This window comes from Scaptodrosophila lebanonensis, unplaced genomic scaffold, assembly GCF_003285725.1.
Source record: "Scaptodrosophila lebanonensis strain 11010-0011.00,11010-0021.00 unplaced genomic scaffold, SlebRS2 tig00000072-arrow-pilon, whole genome shotgun sequence".
In the NCBI taxonomy this organism is placed as follows: domain Eukaryota; kingdom Metazoa; phylum Arthropoda; class Insecta; order Diptera; family Drosophilidae; genus Scaptodrosophila; species Scaptodrosophila lebanonensis.
Window position 1 is genome coordinate 1,672,441 of NW_022060558.1, and position 16,479 is coordinate 1,688,919.

At 46.0% G+C, this 16,479-nt stretch overlaps 1 protein-coding gene across 2 annotated transcripts in view; it reads left to right on the forward strand.

The window, feature by feature from the left end:
- LOC115625145 (putative mediator of RNA polymerase II transcription subunit 26) overlaps positions 1 to 16,134 on the forward strand; it is a 51,572-nt gene extending 35,438 nt beyond the window's left edge. For both annotated transcript variants that reach the window (XM_030520066.1, XM_030520067.1), the window contains exon 2: positions 12,311 to 16,134. In XM_030520066.1, the coding sequence (XP_030375926.1) occupies positions 12,311 to 15,376 (3,066 nt within the window). In that variant the 3' untranslated portion in view covers positions 15,377 to 16,134. The remainder of the gene's footprint in view (positions 1 to 12,310) is intronic.
- The last annotated feature ends 345 nt before the right edge of the window (positions 16,135 to 16,479 follow it).

A 16,479-nucleotide genomic window follows, 5' to 3' on the forward strand; every position in this document is an offset into this window, starting at 1 on the left:
GCCACCCATTGCCGGAGCACACTGACATTTACGTTTCGGCAAATCCTGACAGCCTTGCAAACATCAACCACCCACCACCCCATAGCCGCCCTAAAAGCTTAACGTGCGGTTCAACGAAAGGGGCACGCGACGACCACGGAGCATGGAGCATGAGCACGAGGACGAGGACGAGAACAAGGAGGAATGCCGAGTGCCGAGCATGAGTACGAGTCCGGCATAAAAGCCGGTCGGTCGACTTTAGTGCGCAGGGTCGCAAAGAGCTAGTTGGGATGTGGATATAGGATGTGGGTGGTGGGTTGTGGGCTGTGTTGTTGGCTCAGTGGATGGTTGGGTGGCTGGGTTCGAGTATACATTCGTATGCGTATGTGTGTAGATGGCTGTAGGTGGTTTTTGGCTGCCAGTGCTGCCAACCCATTATTATAAAGAATATAATATTATAATAATGTCAGGCATAAAGTACGAAGCGAGCACAACTGAAACGCTATGGCAACCCCGTGGGCGTTATTTGGGAGGGCAGCAGCTCTGGCGGCTTACGTATTGAAGCTGCACACACACACACACACACATACTAAATATATATTTGTATATACTACATGGCTATATGCTGTATTATACATACTCGTATAAGTGTGTGTGTGTGTGTTGTATGTGCGAAATAAGGTTATTTTATAAACAGTCGGTGGTGTTGGGGGTGGCGTAGGTTTCCACTGCTGTATGTATGTATATATATGCACGTGTATATGTATGCACGAGTGTGTTTGTGTGTATGTAAGTGCGTGTGGGTGGCCTTTGGTTAGAGTCAACGTCATAGCTGGCGTTTCAGTGGGCGGTTATGGTTAAAGCGTTGTCGGCATCGGCCACACAGCTCTGTTACTGTTGTTGTTGTGCTTTATTGAATGCTACGACGACGACGACGACCGAGACTCGAGCTGTTTTGTATGCGTGCAGTACCGTTAAAGCAACGACAACGGCCACGGAGCGTTGATGACAAGACTGGCACCACACGGATAAGTTAAAGGGTCCGAATGGGCATGGGTTGAAATGCGGAGGGTTACTGCAAAGTGTTGGCATTTGGCTACTGAGGATCGTGGCATTTAAACAGTCAGAAATATAGGGCTAACTATAAAAATATGAAATTATAGTAATAAATAACTCTTTAATAGGTGTATTGAAAGGTTTAAGGATCTAAATTCTAAATTTTAAGAAATTCACAAAAAAAATGAAAGCTTTTTGAAAGTTTCATAATTATTTTCAACAAACCTTTTAAGCTAGGATCATTTTTCCGGCTTTATAGTTCCAGAGGAAGGCACTATAGAAACCACTTCAGGTCGATTTATTGTGTTATGAGTATATTTTTTATTTATTAAGTACACATTATTTATTCAAACCGTTTGAGGGCAAGAACTGCTCGTAATTTAGAATTTAGGACCAATTTTGAAATCCAAGATTGTATGTAGATTGACTTATATTTGACAAGGACTAGAATTAAATATATGTATGTATAATATTTGCAGATCAGTAGAGTTCCTGTTACATTTATGTTCCAAAAACATCCACGACATTGTGTAACTCCTGCCACTTTGTTTGTTACTTCGACGATCTGTTGCGATTGAACTTGCGTAGAACTGTCAAGCAGATTGCATTTCAAACTCTCGCCAATTGCGCGCCCCAATTATTCACCAAAAGCAAATCTCACCACGCATCGGGGTTGCGTCTATGAGCATCTATGTTCATACATACATATATATGACAGCCAAAGCAACTACCAACCATCGCCGACAATAACAAGAAGAACAACAGCAACCCCGGCCTGCCTGATAGAAAAGTAGCATAGCCAGCCTGCTGCATTTTGCCATTCTAAGCGAAACGTAGTAAAAAACCCGCTTATTTGCGCTTCTTCTTGCAACTTTTAAAGTGTTTTTCAAAAACCCACACACATACACACACACACATGCGCTCGCATATAAAAACCAAACCAAACGAAACGAGCCCAAAGCAAAAGCCCAAGCAACAGCAACAGCAACGGCAGCAAAAATATATGTACGTATAAAAAAGAAAAAACTGAAAAAATTTGAAACAAAAATCGGAACGCAACACTGCCAGTCAGTCGCCATCATTTATTTTTTGTTCCAACGTTGTCGTTGCCGTTGCTGCCGCTGTTGTTGTTGTTGCCTCTTTTTCTGCTACGTACTACAAAATTAAACTCGACTCGACTCTCAGACGGTTGCTCGTTCGTTCGTTCATTTTGAACAGCAACGGCAACAGCAACAGCAACGTTGCGATATTACGTACAGCGACTGCGACTGCTCGTCAACCTCACCTCGAACGTCCCTCGTTCCAATAGCTAAGAGCGACGCTATCAACAACAAAAACAACAGCAGCAGCAACAACAACAATACCAATAACAGCAGCAGCAGCAGCTCTTACTCTTACCCTGCACGTACATTGCTTTTTGTAGTCGACGTCGTTGCTGTTGTTGTATATAGCAACCCAGCAAACGAACGAAACGATTTTAATACATGAAATTTTACTGTGTGGATATACATACATACATACATGCATACACACTCACACAACACACGCACACATACATTCAGGCGTTGTTGTTCCATCATCATTATTTACCAGCAGCAACAACGTCCGCCCCGCACGTCCCATATACCTAAAAGATTCCCATTGCCTTTGTTGTTTTTACCCTCGACGTTGATGTTGCCGTTGTCGTTTCCCGTCGCCGTTTCCCTCTCGGCAGCCCACACTTTATTTTTAACTGTGCGACTGTACTTCGTGTGTACGCTTCGGCTGTCGTTCGGTTTGCCTCGATGTTGCTGTTGTTGCTTTTGCTGCTGCCATCGCCGCCGAGTCAGCAACATCGGACTGACGACTCTGGCTGCCTTGGTTGGCCTGGCCTGGCCCGGCCCGGCCCGGTGCACAGTGGTATACAATTTAAATAGAAACTGTTTCTTAAAACAATGCAGCTAGAATGCAAAATGAGGTATGGGTTTTTGGCAACATTTTAAAATTGAAAATGCCATTAACTCCGTTAGAGAACATTTAGGATGCCATGGAAAAACTCTTGAATAAATTTAAAAATGTAGGCGATACATGATTGCATACAGCCCTCATCTAAATAGATGCATTTTTCATGTTTCTATTTCATATTTTGGTAAAAGATAGGAAATATACATATGTACATACATATGTATGTACATTAAACAAGAAATGTTGAACTAAATTCCCAAAAAATTTTGCATTTTGCAACACTGTGCAGCTGCTTGGTTGGTCTGTTTGCTGGCAATGCGATGCGATGTGGAAATTGTGTGTGCGAGGAGTGGAGCGCTCCGTCGACGAGTCTCTTTGTGTGTTGCTGCTGCTGTTGTTGTTGTTGCTGCTGCTGCCGTTGTATTTTAGTATGTAGCTTGCGCGCATATATACAGACACATTTTTTCCATAATATTTTTTCTTGTTTTTTTTTGTAATTTTCTGTTTACCAAGCGAGCGAGCGAACCGAGCGGAGCGACGAGTCTAAGTTGCTTGTCGTTGCTTTTGTTATTGTTGGCTGCTTGTTTGTGGCACGGCCGAGTTTCGCCGTCGTTGCTGTTGTTGTTGTTGGTTGGTACACTGTGCGACTCTGTTAGCGAGGCGCTTTCATTGCGATTTGTGCGCAGTGTACAGTAATTGTCAGCTCTGGCTCTTTCCGCATCCCTCGCCCTGTCGCCCCCCAGTCACCACCACACCCCGACCGATTACCGCACTTGACGCAATGCTTGCGCACCGCACCATGTTGATTCGCGCATTGTCTTATCAGTCGCTCGCCTGCTCCGCTGATAAGCTGGAACCGAGCGACGGCCACGTTTTTGCACGGCTTCTCGAAATTTGCATGCCAATGGCAATGATCTGGCGAATCCGAAACGGCAGCGAGTCATGCGCCTGCTCGCCACTTATCAGTGGTCTCAGGACAGGGCAAGGTAGTGTTCCGGGAAATTCGTATCTGAGGAAACTCGTTCGTCTAGACCTTGGCGGAGTGGGTGCTTGCACAACAATATAAAATGATGTCATTGGAGCAGGGGGGAACTAAAATAGATATAATCTGATAATGAAAATGTGAAGATTGGATGTGTTGGAAATTCATTTGGAAATATGAAATTATTTGCACTGTAAGCCTAATACTATAAATATAGAAAGTAGGTGGTAAGTTTCATTTTTTATAAATTACGAGTTATGATGTGATGTTTTTCTCTGGGTTCGATTAACAAACGATATTCTATGCGTAACAAATTCCTAGACCAATCTATAAGTGGTAAGAGAGTATGGAAGCTCTTTCATTATAATTATAAATTGCTAATATAATCATTTTAATACCGACTCTGAATATGTGTCGTTGGTTGTCTATCTTAGACAAGATCTACTATTTCCCTGATTGATAAGTTCCTTCTGTTCCTCGAGCAGCTAGCTAGTTCGGGGTCTTATAGGCAACGGCTTCTTATCAGCAATCCCATACGCACAGGTTGATATTCTTGTTGTTTTTTTTCTCGAGACTCCAATCGTGCACAAAACAACTGTTGGTCTCTGTCAGTTAAATGTCAGCCCAAATTTTTGATGGATCGAGGCGGCGGCTGTGCCGTCTCTTCTAGGAGTCTATGTGTGTCTAGGCAGGTAGAAAGACAAGCGCGCTTACTCACATATACACAGATCGCATAGCGTACCTAATGCGTATCCTTTTTGAGGATTAGTCCACTATGGCTTTAGGTAGACGAGACGACAACGTTTTTGACGACGACGAGGACGTCGGCATTTCTTTCGTGCCGGATTAGAGCAAGGGATTTAGTTGCCTAGGCTCGCTGGCTCAGTTTTCAAAGTAAAATAGAAAAAGTGGAAATAAAACAGAACGTTTATTCGCTCTCGTGCTGCTGCATGCTTGTGTCCTTGCACTAACAGCTGATTTGCGTCTCACATCCGGCGCATGCTAAAACATGCAAAGCATAAATACACCCATACACACATACATGTATGTATGTATATACAGAAGTATGGCATAAATGTTGCACAGTTCATTGACCAAAAATGTTGTCAAGTGTGAATGGGGAAGGGGGTGGGGGAGAGGGGGCAGTCAGAGCATTCTTAAACAGCCGCCACAGTTGTCGCATTCACATGTGCCAACAGCTGTGCGGCCCACAGCAGTAACAACAACGGCACACACACACACACATACATATACACACGCACCAACATGCCTTGCAAATTTTCAATGTCACCAATTGCGCGGCAGCAGCAACAACAGCAACAACAACAACAGCATTTGCGTCCAACAAACTCTTGCTAAATGTGTGCACTTATAAATCTTCGACGACGTCCATACACACACACACACAAGCACACATTCATACAAGCACGACAACAACAACAACAACAACGAAAAAGTCAGCGCCAGCGAGCTTGAAAATTGCTCTAATTCGCCAAAAACAGCTGATTTGTGTTCCTCGCCTCGTCTCGTCGTTGGCGGCTGGCGCTTCCTGGCCACGGCCGCCAATCGACTCGACATCGACAACTCAACGACTCGACCAACTCTCAACTCCAACGGAGTAACAGTTCGTGTCGTGTGGGACTTCGTGCGGCTAACATGAAAACCGACCATATCGCAAAAATATGTGCATACAAAATTTAAACAAAAAACAAAAAAAAAAAAACAAAACACCCAATGCTACCCAGCCCCACGCCAAGCAAAGAGCCAAAAATCAAAAACAGAAAGAAGGCAACAAAAAATAACGAGTAAAGCAACAACAATAACAACAACAACAAGTGTAGACAAGTGTCTGTGTAGGTAACCTTGTGCCGCACAGTGTGCCCCGAAAAATCCATGACTTGCGCGTATTTAGGCGAACGGCAAACGCCAAACGGCGAACTGCGAACCGCGCCGACTATCTAACGAAAACAATTTAGCATAGGCATGGGACTGTGGAAAAGCCTTTCCTTTCCCACAGTCCAAAAACAGAAATATACACACACTATAAAAACAACATGTGCCGCTATAGCGCAGTTCCCCCTTTCCACCCACAACCCATTGCACACAGCTACACTCAACGAAAAAAATATCTGCAAGGCAACAAAGACAAATACCAATCATTATTTGAAACTACAATTCTTCCTTTTTTCTTATATCCCCAACAGATTTAAAAAGGCTCCTCCCCACTAGTTATATAGTAAATTGTTCAATGACAACAAATGTTTAGCTTGCAAATTTTGATCTTGTTTGAATGAATGGTGTTGTGCATTTTCAAAAGGTTCTCTTTATATATTCGAAATTTCTCTCCTATTTTTGAACAGACAGGAAGTCAAACTTGTGGGCTCCTAACTATAAAGAACCTGTAGCTATAATTCAGATTACAAATAATACCCTTAAAGCGAACTATTCTATTGGCTGTTTTCAGTTCCTTTACTTGGATTTCTGCAACATTTATATTGCTTCTTTTTTTGAGTGCATATCTCTTATTCTATGGGTGTAGTTGTGGATTGCGTACGAGTGTGTCAAAGCCCCGACTTGCGACCAAGTTTCACCAAAGAAGCAACCGCCCGCACGTTCGCATGGGAAACACAAGCAGAAGAAGGCGAAAAAAGGCAGGCGGCACACACATATCAGCGCCGTCATCTCTGTCGCTGCTTAATTTCTTATACGCCCCCGCCCTACCAACACCAACACCAACAACAACAACAGCCCAAGCACACACAAGCGAACGACCATCAACATCTCAGACTCAAAACTCAGACCAGACCAGACTCGGCCCGGACCGGCCCGACCAACCGTCTTCAATTCAATTCATTTTTATTATGATGAGCAGCCACAGCCACAGAGTTGAACTCGCTTGGCTCGCTGGTAGTAGAGGTACTGGGTGCCTGTGCCTCTGCCTCTGTCTGTGCCTGTGCTGCCTGGCTGGGCTGGGCGACAACGACGTTCGAAAAACTTGGAGCTGGTTTTTTATTATGTTGCTCCAATGTTGCTGTCGTCTTCTGTGCTTTTCAAGCGCGCTCTTTTTCATTTTATGTTTTTATACGTTTTTGTATTTAAATTGCTGGTGAGACAAGCACGGCTCATAAGACCAACAAGCCAGTGGAAGCACCGTGGCTCCGAACTCGGCTTTGTCGAAAGCTGAAACTTGGGTTGTTGTTTTGTCTTTTTTCCCAACTTTATTTTGTAGGTAGATATGTATGTATGTACGAGTATGGCGTTGTTCGGCTGAAGAATTCAAAGTGCTTGCTGGTTGCCTACAAGAGCGACCGTGCGTGCCAGCGACCGACTTTAATGCTGAAGTCGACTTTTGAGCCGAGCTGGCTAAGTGTTAAGCTGAGTCAAGCGGCACAGTGGGGCAGTTGCCTTATAAATTGTACTCGTGCTGACCGTATTTGAGGACTATTATATAATTCTATTAGTAGGACATGTTAAATCAAGAATTTTGGCAAAAAGAGAGAATAAATAATAATAAAAATGAGATGATTTGTAAAGCAATTAATCAGTTTAATACGCAGACTGAACAAAATTATTCTAATATTGCAATATTGTATGCAGCTTATAGAGAATGGATTAAATAAATTAAATTCGTAGGAATATAGTATAACAGTCCTGTCTTTGTACGCCAGGGCGGCGCAAATTAAACACGATCGAGTGCTATAGCAGTTACCTTCGGTCTGTTATTTTGTTATTTTCGATGCGTGCAAATAACTACATCTTTGTGTTTAGATATTAGAAAGAATTTTGAAATTTACATACTTCCCCTTATAAGTGAGCTAGTTGTAGTTTTTTTAACTTCCCATTAAAGAGCAACGTAGCATGCATTTACATACATATTCTTATTTGCAATAAGCCCCAGACCAGTGTGCTTAAAGCGTACAACTTGCAAGCAAACGTGGTTTCAACTGTGTTGGCCCGGCTGCTGCTGCTGCTTGGCTTTCGGGCAAAAATTTTGTGTTGCTGCTGCGATGACGATGACTGGCTCAGGTTGTTGGTAGGTTGTTGGTTGCTGTTGCTGTTGCTGGTCGGCCGCTTGCTTGGCTCATAACCTGAAACTTGAATATTGTGGAATTTGAAGGTAGCAGCAGCAACGGCGGCCGCAGCTACGAGCGGCAACATTAACAACAACGACGAAGAGGACGTCGACGACGACGATTCTGCTTTTGTTGTTGTTGTTGTTGCTGTTGTCGTCGTCGTCGTCGTCATTGCAGCCGACAATCAAACAGCAACAACAACGACAGCAGCAACAGCAATAACTGCAGTCGAGCTTTAGACTCAGCCGCTTTTGCCAGCAGTTGCCGTCAATTTGGAGCCAGTCGCCAGTCGGTTGTCTCGTCGTATGTTGTGAGCAGTCTCCGCTGCCGTTGCTGTTGCCGCTGCCACCACAGCACCACCACCAGCCGTCCAACAACGGCAACAACTAAAACGAGTTGCTGGCGAAGCGTAAAATGCTGAAAAAATAAAGCAAACGACATGTGATGGCAATGGCGGTGAGGCGAGGTGGCTGGCTGCCTGGCTGGCTGACTGGCTTTTGTATGTCTCTCTGTTTAACTTGGCTTTGTGCTGGCTGGCTCGTTGAAACTGGCTGGCTGGCTGGCTGGCTAGCTAGCTAGCTGGCTGGCTGACTGCTGTTGGTGTGGCAATAAAATATTCACCAGAGTCGCAATCTCTGAACGCAACGAACGTAGCGGCTCAAAATCATCTCTAGCCTCGGCTTGAAGATGACTTTCGGCCGCTGATTGTTACCGCTTTGCGTAGATGTTGCTGTTGTTGTTGATATTGCTGCTGTTGATTATAATGATGGCAACACTTTTTCCACACACCAACAACAACAATTTCTCCACTTTTGTAACAGCGAGAGAAAAAAATTAGCGTAGAAAGTTTTTGTGGTATTGGTGATGGATTTGAAGTTGAATTGAATTTCCGTTTCTATTCGCATGCTGTTGAGATGTGAATGTACTCGTAATTTGCTAGCGAACCAGCTGACCTTCAAGGCACATGGCTGGCAACCCTTGCACTTAGCCAATTGCCGTTGACTACCCTAGACACTGACTCTAACTACCGGCACACGTTGCGTATGCGCAATGTGCCTGTTAAAATGCTTGAAAATAAACCCAGACATTACACATACGACGTGTGCGCGTCGTTCCTACGTTTCCACTTTTGGCATTGTCATCAGCAGCAGTAAAAACGCAAACAACAAAAGCAATGAGCAATCATTGATGATGATAACTAAGCACCACAAGTAGCAGCAACAACAACGACAACAACAGCGATGAGCACATGACTCAACCAGACACGAACAACCACCACACATTCATTATACAGTCGAGCCGACATCGACATGAACGACGGCGACGACGACAACGATGCCGACGATGGTGATAAAGAATTTTAAACCGTTGACCAATTGGCGCATGAATTCAAACCACAGGGACTTTAGTTGGCTAGCTAAACCTTTTAAGTACTTAGTATTGCTGATTCTAATTGGAAATTTACAATAGAATACCAAAAAGCAATTAACAATAGACACATTTTAATATCAGATACCTTTTGATAAATTCAGATGAGGTTTTGAACAATTTGGATCCCTGAACCACTCAGTTGAATTGAATTGGAATTGGCTCTATTAAGGGCTTCGGCATGTGAGGAAGTGTTAAAGAATAGAGCGTCTAAATAAAAAGAACCGTCAGCAGTTCCCTTCTAAAAAAAGGGAACTTAAGCTCTAAATTAATTTATTTAGTCCCTTTATAAATATAAATATATATAATGTAATTGTAAGTAGATCAGTAAAAATATTCGTTGGTTTATTTTGAAACATTACAACTAAAAGATTATCTGTGCTGAAACAAATTCTTTAGCTATATAGTTTTGGAGTTTTAAATGAATAATTGATTTCTATATAGCGAAGGACATCAAAGTTGTAAATTTGTTCGATCAAAATTTGCATGAAGGCATGATATATCGTATATTATGGACACAGATATTATCATAAGTATCAATAATCCCACTTGAAAGCGGAGAGCCAGCACCAAGAAGATAGACGATTGGGACAGCCCTTAGTTGGTCATATGCTCATCTTACAGACTACCCAACGATTCCACAGACCTTACTCAGCCCCCATGCTAAATATACAATGGACGTTGCATGCAGCTCGGTAGCATTGAAACCCGAAATACAGCTGCAGACAAAACGGGGGATGAAGCGATGAGACAACACACCAAAAGCAACACAAGGGCAAAGGCATGGCATGGCAGAGCAGGGAAAGGCAAGCAGCGACAGCGGCAGCCGTTTTCAGACAACAGGCAGGCAGTCAGGCAGGCAGTCAGGCAAACATGCAGACATTGCAGGGCAGGGCAGGGCTTGGTCTCGGTCCCAGTTCCGGTCCCGGTCCCGGTCTTGTTCTCGGGCCAGACATTGAGGAAAACGTGTGCAGTGTGTGTGCAAGGGAAAAAGGCAAGAAAAATGAGAAACACATGCGACGCAGCGACGACGACAGCAGCAAAGGCAAAGGCAACGGCAACGGCAAGAACGAAAGCGGCTGCGGCGGCGGTGGCGGCGACGACCTCGATGACGATAACAAATAAGACCGAAAACTCACCCCGATGCGTGGCGGGTCATATTCATTCCCCCCTCTAATAGTTAATGCAGCGACAGTCAGACAGAACGAACGACGAGCGAGCGAACGAAATATGCGAGCATATGGCAACCCTTATAAGTACGAGTACGAGAGCGCGTATGTTGATGACAAAGGCCGCAGTTTACAGTACGGGGAACTCTGAAAACACACAGATGTTCCAACTTGAAATTTTGTGAAGCGGCAATCGCTGCCAGAGTTGCTGAGTTTCTCTCTAGATCAGGTCGATGGCAACACTGCAACGGGGGAACTTGCACACAGAACGTTAAAAACACGAAGGTTCATGCAAATATGTATTTAGCTCAAGATTAAATCAATTCTGAAACACAATGACAAACAACAACTGATTACCAGACTCTATATCTTATCACATTTAAATCGTACTTTGCAACCCCTTTAAACAATGAAAGACTATCAGCTAGAAGTGGGGTGGGTTGTCTAAGTCCAGTTGTGATCGACTAAGATCGGCTAAAATTCCTTAGTTGACGATCACTTGAAATCAGAGATATTCCTAACGACCTAACTAGCTATACGGTTCTAATTTTGTTTGTATTCTCCAGCACCCTGTTGGGTCTAGTCCGTAGCCCTACTGGAAACTACTGAAATCAAACAGCTCGCAGCTTTATTGTTCAATTCTTTCATGGAAATAAAGTAGAGAAAACCCCAAAAATAGTTTCAACAGTTAAATGGCGGAAGTGAACGCGATGCTAAGACATTGAAAGCGCCCAAGCAGCCCCGTTGTTGTCGTCTTTGGTACTTCAGATGCTACGTTGCTGGCTCGGCGACTTGTTTTATTTTAAGAAGATTTCGAGATGCGTAGGAAGTGGTTGGGAAAGCGGGGAGGAAATGGCAGGCGGTGGCGTTGATGAGCAATGTGCCAGCTGGATGAGGGCGATGGTGATGGCGAGTGCGAGTGCGACGTTGAGGGTGATGGTTTGGGTTGACGATGAGTATGAGGATGAGGGTGGTGGATGCCGAGGCTGACTGACTTGGCTGGCTGGCTGGCAGGCTGGCTGGCAAGCTGACTGGCTGGCATTCTCATTTCATTTTCGTTCTGGTGGTGCAAAGCAGAGGCAGCAAATAAGAAGAGGAAGACGAAAATGCGCAGGATGATTTCGTTTTGGTGTTGCTGATGAGTAGGATGGTTGGATGAGTGGGTGGTTGGGTGGTTGGGCTGTTTGCTCGTTCGCCTACCCGCCTGCCTGCCTGCTAGCCTGCCAGCAAATGTCGCCGTATAACATTTTTCGTTGGCTGTTTCATTTTTTTTGGTTGCGACACGAGGGGATTTTTGCCTTTTCTTTCTGTATTTTCCATTTTCTTGATAAGTTTTTTGCCTTTGCCCTCGCCAATGTCGTTACTGTTGTTGGTATTGCTGGCATTGTGTCTACGCCGTGCTTCTTTGTTGCTGCTGCCGGCATGGCACGTTGCACGTAGACAGTCCTGCCCGTCTCTCGTCTCTCGTTCCTTGTCTGCTGACATTGGGCACAAATTGTGCGAGATGTTGGGGTCTTGAGGGGTAATAATTTATGACAGACATTCAAATTTTTGGCGCCAAAATGGCAGAGCACGCACACACATACACACATACACACATACATATAGTAAATAAGTACTCCAATATAGAACTCACTCACTAACTTGGCCAATTTTCACTTTCGTTCTTGCGCTTGCAGGTGAATTCAGCAATGGGTCTTCAAGCAACAGCCGCTACCAAGCGGAAGCATGAGCTGACATTCGACTCCAAGGATGCGAACACCACCTACACGAATTGTGCACCGCCGCCGGTGAAGGCCAACAAATGGGCGATAAACAACAATAACTACATAGACTCGCTCGAGGAGGAGCGCGATCAATTGAGCAACGGCACAAAGCTAGAGGAGGAGTCCAACAACAACTGCAACAGCAGCAACAACAACAACAACAACAACAATGTCGAGCAAAAACCAACGTCCATGGAGGAGCAGCAGCTTGCAATTAGCAATAGCAATAGTATTATTAGCAACGGTGATGAAGTTACTAAGCCAGCCAGCCAGCAGCAGCAACAACAACAGCAACAACAACAGCAACCACAACAACAACAACAACAACCTGTAACTAGCGCGCTCAGTGCTCTGGTAGCGGGAACTCAAGCCGGCACATTGAGCGCCGCAGAGGTGCCGCTGTCGCCGAGCTCAAGCAGTTCAGTGCCAGAGGATAGCATTGCCAAGCTGGAGGTGGTTGCGGCCATGCCCAGCGAGCCCTGGAGCACCGCTACGGCGGTGGTTGCTGCCGAGCCAGTCGATTGCATCTCTAAGCTGCAGGCTGTGGCCGTGCCCAGCGATCCTTGGGGCAGCATTGCTACGCGCTCAACGCTGGCAACCACACTCCTGAGCGCCGATGAGCTCGACGACGACGACGATGACTTCGAGGACGACTACGAGGAGGAGGAGAGCATCATACCCACTTATTGCCCAATTCGCTACCATCCGTTTGCGACGACCACGCATCAACAGCAGCAGCAGCAGCAGCAACAACAGCAACAGCAGCAACAACAACAAGTGGCTCAGCAGCAAGTGGCGCAGCAGCAGCAGCAAGTGGCGCAGCAGCAACAGCAACGAATCAATGGCGCTTACTCCCCAACAGCTCACAGTTACGGCTCGCGCCCCAACTACTACTCCGAGCCCTTTCCTCAGCAGAACTGCTCCCGCACAGGCAGTCCGCAGCACATGCGCATGCCTAGTGGTTTCCCACCGCAGTGGCAGGCAGGCGGCGCCAGCACCACCACCCAGCAACAGCAGCAATTCTATGAGAACGGCTACGCATCACAACAACAACAACAGCAGCAGCAGCAGCAACAACAGCAGCCCGCACAGCAACAGCAGCAGACGATAAGGTGTGCAGAGAATGGGAAATCTTACCTGGATTTGGGTAGCGCCAGCGTGCCTGTGCCACCCGCCGGCAACGTGCCGCTGCCCGCTGCAGCGCCGGGCAATTTTGCGACTGGCATGCCCCTGCATGTCCATCCCGCGGCGCTCGATGCGAGGCACGCCATGAAACGCTGCTGCGACGGACGCGGCAATTGGTGCAACGCCAATCGCAATTGCTACAAGGACACACGCTTGAAGATCCGCAACCTATCCATGTTCAAGCTGTCCCGCTTTAGGCAGGTGTCGGAGCAATCGCTCTACCGCTCGGTCCTGATCTGCAACACGCTCAAGCGCATCGATCGCGAGATCGAGGCGGAGGCCAAGGAGCTCCATCAGGCGGCGCAACAACATCACCAGCAGGCAGCAGCAGCAGCAGCTGCCGCCGCCGCAGCAGCTCAATATCATCCAGCCTATCAGCAGCAACAACAGCAGCAGCATCAACAACAACAACAACAACCGCCTCTGCTGCATCCACTCAGCCAAGCACCACCCGCACCACAGCAGCAGCAACAGCAGCAGCAGCTAGCACAGCAGCAACAGCAACAGCAACCACCACAGCTGGATTATGCGCCTGTGCTGAATTGCGCGCGCCTCGCCAACATGGATCACTATCAGCAGCTGCAACCACCGCATTTTCCGCCACCACCGCCTGGCTATTTGGCACAAAGTGAACGACTCGATGCGCCACCCACTGCCTACAATCCGCATATGCAGAAGGCAGCTGGCCCCAATTTCGCCACAGCGCCGAGCCATATGAATGTTGCCAACGGCAACACGAGCAACAGCAACAGCAGCAACACGAGCAGCAACAGCAACTGTGATACGAACGGCGCCGGCAGCGGTACGAATTTGCATCCCTACGATCATTATCCCTTTCGGGAGTCACAGTCCGGACGTGCCACGCCCTTCCCCAACTGCCCGCCCCCCGTAGTTGCTGCCAACTCCAGTAATGTGAGCAGCAGCAACACGCCGCCCGCTGCGTCCGTGGCAAGCAGTCTGCCAGCATCCAATGTGACCTCCAGCAGCAGCAGCAGCAATGCGGCCAGCTCCAGCACTAACAACAACAACAACAACAACAGCAATGGCAGCAGCAGCAGCAGCAACGGCACTTTAAGCAGCAGCGGCAGCATCCTGAATGGCAGCGGCAGTGGCAGTAGTGGGAGCAGTGGCAGCAGCGTCAGTAGTTTGGGGAACCCGAGTGTGGCCATCAGCACCTGTGATTCAAGCGATTCCGGCTATGCGGATGACGATTCGACACGATCCATCAACTGGAGTTCGGTGCTCAGTCTCTCCTCGCAATCAGCGCTGGATCCGTTGAACAACAACGATCTGTTCTCCATATTGCCCGCCGCCTCATCGCCCACAGCGGTGCCTGTGAGCAGTCCAACGGCGGGAGCGGGTGCTGCAACGGGTGCCATCTCCTCATCCTCCTCGGCTGCCACCGTCGCCTTTAGCGGCACATTCACAACGGTCCAGGCCAGTTCCAACTCGAGCGCCCTCAGCAGTCAGAGCAGCAGCAATAACAGCAGCTCCAGCACAACGGCCACCTTCACCACACTGTCAACCATTTCCTCCGCGACCCACTCGTTGACCTCCTCGTATGTGAGCAGCATCAGCTCGAATGTGTCGGCGGGCGCCAACACCTGGGAGTACGGATTCCTCGATATGGAGTTCGGACTGGGCTCTGAGTTCACCGAGCTGGTGCCGAGCTGCAAACTGAGCTCCGATGAGCTCTTCAAGAGTGGCCTGAGCGGTCCGGTGGCCACCTCAAGGTTCGCCAACGTCCATGACAACGAGCTCGAGCAGCCGGCACACATAATGGTTGGCAGTTAGTATCAGTTGTAAGTCAACAACTACAATAACAACAAAAACGGTGCTTTAACTTGACGGAACGATACGGCTGGACCGTTCAGCGTGCAGGTCACGCCTGATGGAGAGTGTAGCCGAACGGTACCCGAAGGTATTTCAAATAAATGGCCAACCAACCAATTCCGTAGAACTTCGAACTATGCTCAGGTTGTGAAACACTCACTACAAATGGTGGAACATGCTTAGTGGAATGAATGGATGCTTGCGGTGATGATGCAACGATACCTAGACGTTTCCTTATGCCCCGCCCCAGCAAACAAGCAATCGCCACGAATCGGGCGGTCGAACAGCAACGCAAAGTTTCTGTGCGAATTAAATATAAATTAAACAATTTAATAAAATGCAATTACAAAACGTAAAAGAATTCAACTAAACGGAATGGTGTGAAAACCCATGAAAACTATTAGCAAATTTTTTAAGTGTAAATATTGTAAATGTTAATGCAAAACAGAAAGAGAAAACTCGTAGTCTTTAAGTTCGAAAGCAAATTATATATTAGCGCGTATGACATCTAATTTAAGCTTTGTTAGTTGCAATTGTTGCAGTTTTTCGATTACAACAAACAAAAACAAGGAAACCGATCAAGTAAAAGCATACTATAGCAAAAATGATAGAGTGTTGATATGCGAAATCATAGCACCAAGATCAATTATGTATCAAAAGAAAAATTAAAGAAAAGAGAACTATTTAAAAAGAGTTTGTTGAGAAGCAAAAATCGAAGAACAAGCAAAAATGTTTACTGTATTGTAGCATTAAGTATTATTATTTATATACAAAACAAAAACCAACAAGTAATTGAGAGAACAACTTAAAACAAAGTTTTATAAAAAGAAAAAAATTTACAAAAAAAAACATAAAATGCAAGCAAATATAAAGAATTTGTTAAAAAAAAATACTCTTAAAACTCTTTCATTCCTTGAGTATGAAGAAAATTGCAGATTTAGCCAATCCTAGATTCGATGGTTTTATGGAAGAATCTGGATATGCCTGAATCCACAAAGGCAATCGAAACAATTGAACTTTGCTTTGAAACGACAATAATTAATGAATTTTAAAAATGGTTGTAG